This window comes from Oryzias melastigma, linkage group LG21, assembly GCF_002922805.2.
Source record: "Oryzias melastigma strain HK-1 linkage group LG21, ASM292280v2, whole genome shotgun sequence".
NCBI lineage: Eukaryota > Metazoa > Chordata > Actinopteri > Beloniformes > Adrianichthyidae > Oryzias > Oryzias melastigma.
This window is the reverse complement of record NC_050532.1, coordinates 21,417,857-21,431,424: the sequence shown is the minus strand read 5'-3', so window position 1 is coordinate 21,431,424 and position 13,568 is coordinate 21,417,857. Positions and strand designations below refer to the sequence as shown.

Here is a 13,568-nt window from a genome sequence, read left to right as displayed (position 1 = left end):
TGGTCAAATCTTCAAAATGTATCCACATTTTATCTGACTAACCTTAAAACCATGATAAAAAAGATGATTTTTTCTTTCAATAGTCGGTTAAAGTCCAATCATGTTTTGATCTATTATAAAAGCCTTCCCAGCAGGCTTTTGATTATAATTCTGTTGTTTTTAGCCAAAATCAAAAAACCTAGGACATAGTTTCTGCAGAGCGGCGGTTGTTTATTAGAAATTCACCTCTGAGCTGTTGGACTTAGAGCTTGTGACCAACCGATTGTTGCACCTACATCCGATTGTCGCCTGGTTCACACAGAACGATCTGCTTAACACCAGAAGTGTGTTTTTCTGTGACGGTCAACAGGTGCTTCTGCTCTGCTGTGGTTGTTTAGAGATTTTTTTTGCCATCATCAGACTCCCAAAACCACACACACCCGCTCCGAAGTTGTTGATCTGTGTGTACACATATTGATGCATAGTTAAGGACCATTCTGCATCACTTTTCACGTTTTGGGTGTCCCTAACCTGACATTTTTTGACATTCTGGCTATTACAATGAAATCAGGGGTCCGGTCGTGTTGACAAACACGGTACCGGGCGGCACATGACAGGTAGCGGTACCCTAACCATAGCCTGGTCTGTCTTTGGTACCAGTATCAATCCATGTCCTGATTAAGGTTAGGAGAACGAGTGTTCGGATCCCACCCTCCATAAGAGGGCAGGGTCAATGCACACTCCATACAGCCCCCCCAGGAGTAGGATCCCAGGACCACCCCATCCCAGGAAGGTGAGTGAGATTAAGTTCAATTCTTCTTTGATAAATTAGTGCTAGGCCCATTATAAATTAATTAATCTTTTTTTTTTTTTAATATTTTTCACGCAGGGGGAGTGTTTAGGGTTAGAGCCCATCCCCCTGGGGTTAAGGTTAGGGTTCTGGACCAGGTTATGGTTAGGCTTAGGGTTATATTTGGGGTTAGGGTTAGGATACCGGTGTGTTCCGTTTTCCAGTACCAGTTTGTGTCCTTGAGTTTGGGGAGCCTTGATTTAGTTGGAACAGCGAGCATGTCAAAAAAATGACGAGTTAGGGACAGCCAAAGCGTCATTTTTTGATGAGCAGGGTCGTTAACTATGCATCAAATTGTGACAAATTGTGAATGAGATTGTGTTAGTATGTGTGTGTCTCAGTGTCTGTTTTTTATTAGTTGTGTTTGTGTTTATTTTCTTCTCTTCAGTCTGTTTAGATACAAAAATATCATCGCATTTGTCAATAAGGGCATTTTATTGTGAAAAATTGGTTATATTTTGAAAATTGGCCGGATTTTCTCGTGTGTCTCGGTGCTAATTCCTGCCAGAATGGACCAGACGTGGAAACCATCGCTGCGCAGCGCGATCTGGTGTGAACTATGGAAGCAGTATGGAAGCAACCTTCGCTCCACATCGCTTCACAGCGTTTCCGCGTCAGGTCTGAACCAGGCGGTCCGAGGTTTTTTCAGTGTCGTTTTTTTTAATCTGCTCTTGTTTCATAACAATTAGTAGAAATAAATACTCAGAAATGCAATTTTAGGCTTAATTTTCTCTATTTTTGTCCTTCATTATGCTAGACGAAACATGATTTTCATCAGTGGGTCATTAAAGGAATTATTGTTTCTACGAGCAGCTTTTGTGCAAGAACTTCCTTTCATTTCAGAGATATATATATATATATATATATATATATATATATATATTTGCTTTTTCTTTAAAATGCAAAACCTGTTTTGTGTTGGAATTCTTGTGTAAATCAGGAAGTAATGTTTGGAAATGAAGCTGCTGAGCTCCGTATCTGATCAGACAAACCCTCTCCTGAAAGGAGGATCTGGTCGGAGCATCGTCTCTGTCTTTCGGCTGCGTAATGGGAGGCGGCGCTTGCAGGAGGGAGGCTATAATCCACTGACCTATTTCATCTTGTGCAAGCATTGTTGTTTGATGTGAGGCAGTGGGCAGCCAGCTGTGTGGGAACGTGAGTTTATGAGGTCGGGACGTAAAGTTCATTTGGGGATTACTGGGTTTATTCTGCACTAATGAGATCAGAGACAAACACAAAAACAACTCTTTGGCTGGTGTGCTGGAGCTCTGCGTCAACACATACCTGCGCCTCGTCCCCATTTTCTGCCGGCGCGGGTTCCCCGGGCAGCGGCTCGCCGTTGTGGACGGGGGAGTCCTGGGACGATGTGTCGGGGGGGTTGATGACCACCGATCTCTCGGAGCGATTGCTGTCTTTGCTGCTGCTGGCTTTGTGTCGCTCACGGCTTCGATCTCTGGGACGAACACAGTTTTATAACAAAAATTAAGCCTGAATTTAAATATTCTTGGTACTTTTCCACATTTGAAAACAATAGCAAAAGTAGGCCTCATGCTGGGAGGTTTTATTTCATGAGATGAATATTCTGACATGAATTAATACAAAGGAATGACAACTACACAAAAAGAGAGCAGAAAGAAAATGAAATTAACATCAAAGTGGAGGAGAGGATGAAATAAATCTGTCATGTGCGGAATAGACGGACTCAATCAGGGAAATGGGTTAGAGCCAGCGAGCTGTGACGACCCTAATCCACAATCTATCCTCCTCTTTTCGCTCATCTCATTTACCGGGCCTCAACCATGTGGTTAGAGCTAGTAGAACTAGCAGAACAGCATATGGCCGGGGTGAGGCGGAGGCGGCGGTGGAGGAGGGAAGTTGTGGAGAAGCAGTGAGGAATGCAGCGGGCGGGAAACGTACCCGTGCCGGTTTGATCTCCCCGAGCGGCTGGAGTAGCCGGAGTGGGTCGACTCGGTGTCCATTCCGACAGAACTTCAGGGCTGGTCGATCAGACGGGAGGATGGGGAAGGAGCTGTCGCGTGGCAGCGGTGGTCAGGAAGAGCAAGGCGTTGCTATGGAGACCAGCCTGAGGAATCCACAGCGACTGACAACTATCCCGAAGAGCTGCTTCAGGTGCTGCGTTAACCTGAGGGACACAAGTAGAAACAGAGAAGAGTCAACCAAAAAGTTATAGAAAGAAAACGGCAAAAACTGAACCTGAAAAATGTTTATTTTTTGTCTTGAAAAAAATTATAACAAAGTTTTTCAATAGCAAAAATAATAGTTGTGGGGTTGTTTAATGTTTTACTTATTTCTAAGGAGCTTGTTTTAAAGTGTAACAAAAGATGGTTTTGATTCAAATAAATAATAAAAAAAAAAAAATCAAGAAATTAAATTTCAAAGATTGTTTCTAAATTATTCTGGGTTTGTTCTGCTGTGGAGCATCTTTTGTTCCTTTTTTGCCAGATCTCTTCTAAAATGAGACTTTCTTCACTAAAAATCAAAAAGAAAACTCGACAGCTGTGACTGCAACTTTTAGGACAAATGGAAGTTTTCTCAGTGAAATATAAAACGGTCTTTCTAAAATATCAAGAGACTGTGACTGTTTTCAAGGAGTTCAAGACAAAACATGCAATCCATGACAAGATAACTGAGCATAAATGGTGTGGAAAACGTTTGATTTTGATAAAAATATATTTTGATGTATTTGTTTTCTATGTAAAAAAACAAAACCTCATAACGTATTTTTCTTTAAATGTTTGTTTCTTGATTATATATTCACTTCTTTTTACCTTTTTACCTAGATTCATTCCTAACTTTTTCAAAAATATATATTTTTCTAATGATCCCTCTATTCCTTCTGACTGTTTCTTTTAATGTTTTATGTGAAGCAAATCAACAAATAAATAAACTTTTATAAATTTGACTTGCCTTGAAAAAATGAAAATTATGTCATTGCTATAAAATGTTTACCTAAAATGTTGCAATTTATGTTATTAAATAACTACTTTTATTTAAAGGCTGAATGGTTGGCCCTCTAACATTTTCACCTCCAAAAATCTGGCCCTCATTATAAATAGCTTGTACACCCCTGCTCTACATCTTTCCAAGATTTTCTAAAAATCAGCAAAGAATGAGAATTTTTGGAGCTAGTACCAAGAACTAAAGTATTTATTATTAAATATATCAATTCAAACTCTTGAATATCTTGATTTTAGACTCAAAAATTGCACTGTAAGATTTGGTTTAAGTTTAATTATGTTATTTTAAAGTTTAATAAATGTTGACAAGTTAGATTTGTTTTACTGTCATCATTTTGGGAACAAAAATAAAGATTTATGTTAAAAAAATTAAGTTATTTTTGAGAATTTATGAGGATTTATTAAGATGGGCCAATTTGTATTATTGTGATTTTGGCCACAATTTGTTGTAAAATAAGTCATTTCCAATTATTACACAATTTTTTGGTCACTTTAATTAACATTAGGGATGGGTGACATATCGGTGCCAGTATCGGTTTCATAATTTGAATTTATTGGTATCAGACTGATTTAAAAAAAAAAGAAATTAAAAAAAAAATCATTTGATTTTGAAAAAAAAAGAACGTCTAATAGTAATTCAGCTGTCTGAATGTTTTCAGATATATTTTCCAAGTTTTGAAGTGATACTTGTTCCGATGAGATCCCTTCCTGCGTATTTAAAAAAGTCAATTATGATGGGATTGTTTGGTGGCAGAAAAGTTGTGCAGTTCTTATAAAAAACAAAAAGACAATCTAAACTTGGTGTTATTGTAGACATTAAATATCTCGGGGAAATATTGGTTATTGGTATCAGCCAGAGAAAAGGACATCGGCTCATCTCTTATCAAAATGAACCACAAGTAGGTACTTAAAACAAAAAAATACAAACCATTTGCTTAAAACTAGCAAAAAATACTTATTTTTGGGGTGTATAACATTCATTTTCTAGTATTTCTACTAGCTCACTTTTTTAAGCTTATTTGTCCCTCTTTGAAAGCCTCATTTCTAGATTTTGATATACTTTCTAGTGATTTTCTTCTTAAGATTAGCATTCTTTTCTGTTTTTTTTAGGCTACCTCCTTTCACAGTGCAGGTAACATTACACAGTGTGTGTATGAAAACACTACTTCAACCTGTTTGTTGCATGTGTGTGTAAAAGATTCTATCAGGAACAGTTTTCATCAGCGGCTGCTGTTTTATTCTCTCCGCACTGTGCCTTGTTGTCTGAAGTCAACCAACTTCTCTGGAAGCGTTTTAAACTTTTCAAAGGCGTTTTATGAGACCAAGAAAGAAGCTTTGAGAAGTTAATCCTCCGATCTAAACCTCCGGAGTCGAACATGAGTTCAGTTACAGCTAAATCAGCCGCAGAGCCTTATCTTGGCGAGCTATCGCTCACGGTCAAAGTGTCTTGTAATTTGCCTGTTTCAACGCTGACTTGCTATTTTTGCAGTGAACAAAAACGGTTTGTGTATTCAGGGTCAGATGCAAAAAGGTCGTCCTTGAACGCCTCATTATAGGAAGGGAGTGGGTGCAGCAGCTATGAAGGCAGCCACTTCAAGAAACCTGTCTGAGGTCTGACAAAAACAGTAATAAGACTGTAAACTCACAAACAGCTTGAATTCCTACTCCAACTATCTGTAAAACTGCTCCCAGTGGTCACTTATTTATCATTATGCAGTTTTTAGCTAAAATCAAAACGTCTTTGAAGACATTTTTTTGCAGAAATTGATTAGAAATTCAACTCTAGATGGGACTGGAAGCAACTCTACGTTGATATCCCAGCATTCCTTTGCATATACGCTCTCCCGTTTGCTTATAGAGCCACACAGACCCAAGCTAACATTAGCCTAGCAAAAAATTAAGAATTATTAATTCTTAATTATTGGAGATATGCAGCCGTACAGTTTTGAGCCAAATGTCAGCTCAGACGAGGAAAATGAAGACGTTAATGGATCTATTTGTCTGACAGAATTGCAGCGGAGAAGGGAGATTTTGGCTCACAAACCTGAGATTTTCCAAACCCCGGGTTTTCATCTGCTCCTAATCCAACAAGATTTGAATAAAGAATTACTAAGACGCACTTTTAATCTTAAATAATTATATATATTGTCAGAAAAATGCTACAAAAACATGTTTTTTAATGAGAGTGCGTCTTTAACTTCTGTTTCCTCCTCCTGTCTGCTTCTCTATTCACCTTTCTAGACATCAATCTCCCTCCTGTCTGTTACCCCGACAACCAGCAGCTAATATCCGTCCATCCCTCGCAGCATCTCAATTACTAACCGGAGTCATTCTGCGCCTCATTTACAGGCTGTTTGTTTCCTCTGAAGCCAACAATGCCTGCAAACATGAAATTTGCACATGCATCATGTTGGGCGGTTGAATGAGATCAGGCTGGTTGGAGGTTTTTTTTTTTTGGTCCAATCTGAGCAGTTTCTGAGCAGGGATAGAATTTCATTGGACAACAAAATGCAAAAACTGTCATCTAAAAAACCATAAAGTTGAAATAAAAACAGGTTTTTATGTTAGATCCAGAGGAAACAAAAGCTCAGCTGCAGCCATGATGTGTTTTTAATCTCCCCATAGAGTCAACTCCATAGATTTCATGATGGAGATAGATGACACAATTGGAGTATATTATAAACATGACATAAATGACATAAATACTTGGTCATATTTTGTATTTTTGCATTAACTGCAAAAACACAACAATAATAAAAAAAAATTATTTAAGATTCTAATTTAAATATCTTAATAAACGTGATTTAAGACAGAAGTAATGTAGTAACTTTCGAGTAAAATGTAATGACTTGTTTTTAAAAAAAAATTATTGCTTTTCTATCTTTAAAATGTCTTATTCTAAGTAATGTAACAAATTTTTGGTCAATTTTACTAATTACTTTTGTTTTATCAATGAATGTAGATTTTGTTTCGAGAAACCCAAATACTTGATTTCAGGAAATTATAAAGTTTTATTTGACTTATTTGAAAAATGTTCACATCATTTTTAAGTTTAAATTATCTTAAAGTCTGTAATTGTAGTCCTAACATGATAATAATCTATTACATAAGGATGACTGGATTCTTGTTGCTCTTAAAATAGAATTTAGGTGTATAAATATACCCATTTTTTTAAACAAAACACTTATTTTCAGACATATTTTTTCCAAGTTTAAGTGTTTATTTATTAAATTAAAGTTGGCTTAAAAGTTCAGGACATCACAACTCATTTTAAGAATAAAGAAACCCACTATATTTACATCATGCTGCAAACAAATCAATTATGTTGGTTTGTACGTTTAAGCTTAACAAGCAAAACTTACCGTATTTTTCAGACTATAAGTCGCACCGGAGTATAAGTCGCAGGGGCCAAAAAATGCATAATGAAGAAGAAAAAACCATACATAAGTCGCACTGGAGTATAAGTCGCATTTTTTTCAAGTAATTTATTTTACAAACTGGTTGAAAAAAACGATATTACATCATCCTGGAAGAAGTTATAACATTCATAAGTGAATAGAAAACAGGCTGAATATGTGTCAACACATATTCACATATTAGCATCATGAAAAAAACGAAAAGGTGTAGCATTTATATAACATAACAGTTTTATTTAACTATAGCCTCAAGAACTCATCAACTTTGTATCTTTACTGTAATTAATTGCACGCAATCTCACTCCATATCACTAAATCCCTTAAATTCTTCGTCCTCTGTGTCACGTCTGAATAACTAAAGTAAATAAAGTAATTGCATAGATCACCATAAGAGGGCACTCTAGACTTACGGTCCATATCTCATCTCATTAAAAATTCGTATATAAGTCGCACTGGAGTATAAGTCGCAGGGACATTCAATCTATGAAAAAAACCGCGACTTATAGTCCGGAAAATACGGTAATCACTTTTTCAGGTCACTATCCAAAGAATTCAATTTTTTGACCCCAACAAGGGGAAATAGTCATTTGTTTAAAGTGTAGTTTATACTTTAGGTACTTTAAAGTCATATTTTCTTCTGCTGTTTCCTTCATTTTTAACAAAAATATTTTGTAAACCACATAGAAACATAACAGTTTTGGCCTTAAACATTACCAGCAGAGTCTGAAAAGTCCATCTTTAAATCTGAGTATTCTTGACTTCAGAAATAGTTTGGAGGTGTGCTCATTGTAGGGACTCATATGCAAAAATGATTAAAGGTTTTAGGTTTGATTCATAAGAAATCCTACCAAGAAAAATTCTACTACTTCTATTGGCAGATTTATTCACTTAAAATGAGAAAAACAATATTAATATTATACATATTTGGCATTTTTTTAGCTAGTTTTATCTTTTTTTTGCAGTATGATTTTTTTAATAAATATATATACTTATTTACATTTTTTTTAAATATGTGCTTCCTAGTCATTATTATTTACATGCATGGAAGAACACAAAAAATGTTTTTTCCTGTTTTTGTTTAGGCAAAGCTTCATGGGTAAAACTCTTCGTTTAAGTAGGTTTCCACATGTTGGGACAATTTTATCCACTTTTAGTTGAAAGTTTATCTTTTAGTTTTAGTCAAAACATCATTTTTTTCATTGAGTTTATTTGATCTCCACCCAGACAGGTAAATATCTTCATTCCACACAGAGACTTCTATATTCTCTAAATACAAAGTTATAAACTTCTTTGTCAGGTGATATCTAAGATTTGTTTTCTTTTGCTACAGTATTCATATTCATTTAAGTATTCATTTAAGCTGAAGTTAATGTAAAACCTTTAAACTGAAATATTTTTGACCTTACAGGAAGTGACTTCACGTGTTTTCAGAACAAGTGAAGGTGGATTTTAATTGATAAAAATTATGATTATTCCTTTTTTAAACCAATAAATGTTTTGGTTGATCCAGCGGATCCTCTTCAGTCAGTCAGACGCGGCCTGCTTTGGTGAAAGCCCGCTCTCTTCAAATGTCGTTCATCGAATTTGACGGTGACCCTCGTTTTTCATCTCTAACCCGCATCTGAAGAGGCCGCTGTTGCCCTGGCAACACAGACGGCAGGAGGCCCCGTCGAGGAGCAACAATCAATCACCCCGGCTGGGAGTAAATTGGGTGATGCGTGTATATGTGTGTGTGCGACGGTGAGGGTGGGGCTACTGAAGATGTAAAAGGCAGAAATAATAGTTTTTTGGACTAAACCTGATGGTTTGGAGGAAAGCTGTTAACCCCCTGAGTGCTGATCTGTGAGGATGTGGGCCACGGGGACCCCACTGAGAGGTCACTCATCCACAAGACGAGCAAGTGGAGACACCGTGAACCAGGCCACGTGGAAAATCGCCGCCGCGGGCTAAGAAAAGCTATCAATTACAGCGCGAGGGTAACTGCGGACGCAGCATACGAGGGCACAAATGTGCAGCCTTCAGAGTGTGGATCCTCCTCGCTGCAGAAAGAAGTTCAGCTGCCTGGCTGCACATCCTTCTGCCTGGCTGCACCGCCTCACAGGGGCAGGGAGTGACACTAATGTAAAACAAACATTCATTAATGTGTTTATTTAGTGGACGGAGGTCACCGAGCAGCAGGGGCTAACGTAATTACACAGAGAGGTGCACACACGTCACGTTTTCCAAAATAAGCTCTTGGAGCCGCAGCGGCGCTGCAACGTGTCATTTCAGTAAAATTATAGTAGATCTCCCAAAGTGTGGCTGGAGTTTTTCCTCCTCCTCCTTCCAGATGGGAATGTGACGTGTCATTAGAACGGTCTCATCACCCTTAAATGGTACCGATCAATCTCATATCCACAGCTCATGCTGGTTGCCATGGCACCTGTGCTCTCCCATAAACCCATTTTTCCTTCCTTCCTTCCTTCCTCCATATACACCCTTCTGTGGTGGCCTGATGCCATAATCCGCCACATGCAGCAGCTGGCTGTTTCACACATTCACAGCAGTCAACAACCACAAAGCGCCAAACCACCACGCAGACACTGAACACATCACAGCCTCCGTTCTGCCACTTCCAGCAGCTTTGTCCCACTTTTTTTTTAAGATGAATTTAAAGTAGTAAAAGGATGTGTTCTTGTAGCTGCTCTTCTGTCTCATTAAAACAGAAAAGGTGTATCGGGTTATTTTTAGCACACACCAAACTATTAGGTACTTGCAGAGATTTAAAACTGTATTTTTAAGACACTTTAATTGGTTTTAAGTTTAACTTATTTACTCTTAACTAAGAGCTAGAACAGGGGTGGACAAACTACAGCCCACCGATTGGGAAAAAAAAATACATTGATTATTTTCCCTGTAATTCTGACGTTCATGTGTTATTTTCTGGGTCAGACATTGATTTTTTTTTAACATTCAACACCAAATTTCTCTAAATTTGCGTTCTCACTGAAGGACATAAACCCACTGGTGCAAATGGCGCAAAAAAATGAACAAAAGCTACAGTTTTGTAATAAAAACAACAAAATAGTTCAGTTTTATACAGAGCTGCTAAAGGGACATTAAAGTAAAAAAATATATATATATTTTGCCTAAAACTTGAATACTAAAAAATTCTGGTTACTAGCTGGTGCTCACCAGTTAGTAACCAGATTTTTTTTAACTTCAATGTAAAAAATAACAAAAATCAGTTACTATCAGGCGCACAGCAGTTGGTAACCAGAAAAAAATAATTCAATTTTTAGAAAAAAAAAGAGCTTTACTTCAGTATTTAGAACTTTTTTTAACCTTAATTCTTAGAAGAAAAGTTATTTTCTATATATTATCTGGTGCGCACCAGCCAGATGCAGAGCACCAGCTACTAACTGAGTCCACACCGGAAAGTATCTGGTGCGCACCAGATAATAACTGGTACACACCAGATAATAACTGGTACACACCAGATAATAACTGGTACGCACCAGATAGTAAATGGGTGAATACCAGATAGTAACTGGGTGTGCACCAGAAAGTATGTAGTGCGCACCAGATAGTAACTGGGTGCGCACTAGATACTAACTTGTGCGTACCAGATAATAACTGGTACGCACCAGATAATAAATGGGTGAATACCAGATAGTAACTGGGTGAATACTAGATAGTAACTGGGTGAATACTAGATAGTAACTGGGTGCGCACCAGCCTGATGCACAGCACCAGATAGCAATGCACACCAGATAATAACTGGGTGCGCACTAGATACTAACTTGTGCGTACCAGATAATAAATGGGTGAATACCAGATAGTAACTGGGTGAATACTAGATGGTAACTGGGTGCGCACCAGCCTGATGCACAGCACCAGATAGCAATGCACACCAGATAGTAACTGGGTGAATACCAGATAGTAACTGGTACGCACCCGTTAGTAACTGGGTCCACACCAGATAGTAAATGATGCACACCAGGCAGATAGCAACTGGGTGAGCATGTCTCCAAATCAAAACACACAGAACACCCCAGTGCACCAGGCAAATAGTAATTGGTGTGCACCAGATACTAACTAGTATCCACCAGTTTTTAAAATTATTTTTTTTACTTCGATGTCCTTTTAGGGGCTTCATAGTTTCAAAATACAAAAATTAATAATTCATCAAAATTAAAGCACATTTTTGTCAAGATTCCAAGTTATTTCTTTCTCAGGTGGATGACATAAAATACTCCACACATCTGCTACTGGTGCTTTTGTGGCCCAAGAGTCAAAAAGTTTACACATTTCTGAGCTAGAGTCTAAAAAAAAATGAAATTCTAAACAAAATACATCAAAATCCTTTTGCTCCAAGCTCTATTTACAATAGAAAAATTTAATTTAAGACTCAAATTTCACATCAATTTTTGATTCAATTTTAGGAATGTTAAGTATGACTAGTATTCATAGTCATTAGTTCTGAAGCACAAATTTACATGTATGTTCTAACAATAAAGTGCTAGTTTAGGAATTTTAGTAAATATTACTTTCATTTTGTTCACATTGTGTTCTAAAGTTAGTCATTTGCATTTATTACAGTAGTTTTTTGTCACTTTAGTCAAAATTCACTACAATTTGGTCCATAAATATTCCAAAAAATTACAAACTATTTGTTTGAAACTAGCAAAAAATGCTCATTATCGTGCTGTACAAAATGTAATTTGAAGTTTTTTTTGTTTGTTTGTTTTTTGTAGCATTTTTCCGTTTTCCCTTTGGAACTTTGTTTTTCATTTCTCATTAACAGATTTCTTGCTCATTAAAATGACTTGTTGCCTTTTACTTTCTTCTCAAGATCAGTGTTCTTTTCCAAATTTTAGGCTAGCCCCTTTGTAGTGCAGAAATCCAGAGTAGATTTCTGGATAAAGCCACTTTTCAAGATTATCCTACTTCAATCAAAGCTCAAAGTAATCCTAAATAAACAGATTTAAAATCGTATTTTATTCAAAAAAACAGCTACAAACTGCTTTTTTGTATGTGATCCTGCTTTGAGTTTTTGAAGTCACCATGGAGTAAAGCTCAGACCTCAGTTCGCTCATGTGGAAGGACAGAAAAGTACAGTAAGGAGGTTGGGGGGTTAACGAACAGGCTGGTAAAAAGAGCTTCTATGTCACTGCAAACTGTCCATTATGCAGCATGCATTACACCAGCCCTGCTGCCTCGCATGCTGCTCTGTAGCCCAAAGGCAATTCCACCTCCCATTACTCCTCTGACATTCTGTCCAGCCAGTCAGAAACTAAAGAGAACAAAAGGCTTCAACAAGACAGAGTCCTTTCCTTTGATCACATCCCAACCAGGACCGGTATCCATGAGTCATCCGAGCCAGAGTTTCTCAGACTCCCCTCCTCAAATGTGGGTGCAGCTGAGTGGGAGTCGGGAGCTCCAGCTGTGCAGGCAGGCAGCCCTGCAGGCGGCTGCACACACCCTGGAGCCTGCAGCCTGACGCACAGCTGCAGGATCTTCCGCGCGCTGGCCTGCACGAGATCTGCAGTCACTTCAACGCTCCCCGTCCCAGATTCATGTCCCTTTAAGAGGAGCGGGGTCTCCGCATTTGATACCAGCTGCACCTGCATGTGGAAACGACGCCACTGCATCCCGAAAGGAAAGAAACCCCTTTAAACCCGAGCGCGTGAGCGGTTACTGAAATCAGCTCGCGCGTCATTTATTTATTTCTTTGTTGAATCTAGGGAAACATTACCTGGAGGCGAACGCGGGACGAATGTAAAGATGTTCGGACCTACCTGTGACCAAGAGGGGGCTCATAGTCCAAACAGCTCGCCTCCTTTTTCTGCGAGCCTCCTACAAGGCGCGCCTCCCTCAGAAGAGCCCGTTCATTGTGGCTGGAAGGAGCAGAGAGGGAGGAGAGGGATGAGCAGCTCCAGTACCGCCTGTGCCCAAGACGCACCGCTAGAGGGCGCGCCAACGGCGGACTTCACAAATGACATCTACGCAGAATAATGTTTTTTAAAGAGGAAAATTATAATAAAACACAGTTTAATAAATCGTTTTCTGTCTTTTTTAATATATAAATAGGCTATTTTATATAATATATACACTGGAGCTACTTTAAAAGGAAGATTAATTTTGAAATGGATGAAAATTATATAAAAGCAAGAAAATAAATAATTTAATTTTCCTTTTTTCCTCATTCGATTTTTATTTGGATTAATACAAAATTACTTTCTAACGTGAACTAATAATTATTGAAAAAATATGCATAAAAAAATTAATTAATTTAAACTAACAACATGTTACAAAATAAAAAAATATAAAAAATATAAAAAGATATTTTGACTCATCTGTAAA

The 13,568-nt window shown here is 37.8% G+C and overlaps 1 protein-coding gene across 1 annotated transcript in view; it reads right to left on the bottom strand.

Moving 5' to 3' along the window:
- Nucleotides 1-13,298, bottom strand: part of LOC112155542 (vang-like protein 1) — a 27,706-nt gene extending 14,408 nt beyond the window's left edge. The window contains exons 1-3 of the mRNA XM_024287235.2: nt 13,004-13,298; nt 2,747-2,972; nt 2,114-2,282 (exon numbers count right to left, since the gene is read on the bottom strand). Of these exons, the coding sequence (XP_024143003.1) occupies nt 2,114-2,282; nt 2,747-2,808 (231 nt within the window). The 5' untranslated portion in view covers nt 2,809-2,972; nt 13,004-13,298. The remainder of the gene's footprint in view (nt 1-2,113; nt 2,283-2,746; nt 2,973-13,003) is intronic.
- Nucleotides 13,299-13,568: the final 270 nt, after the last annotated feature.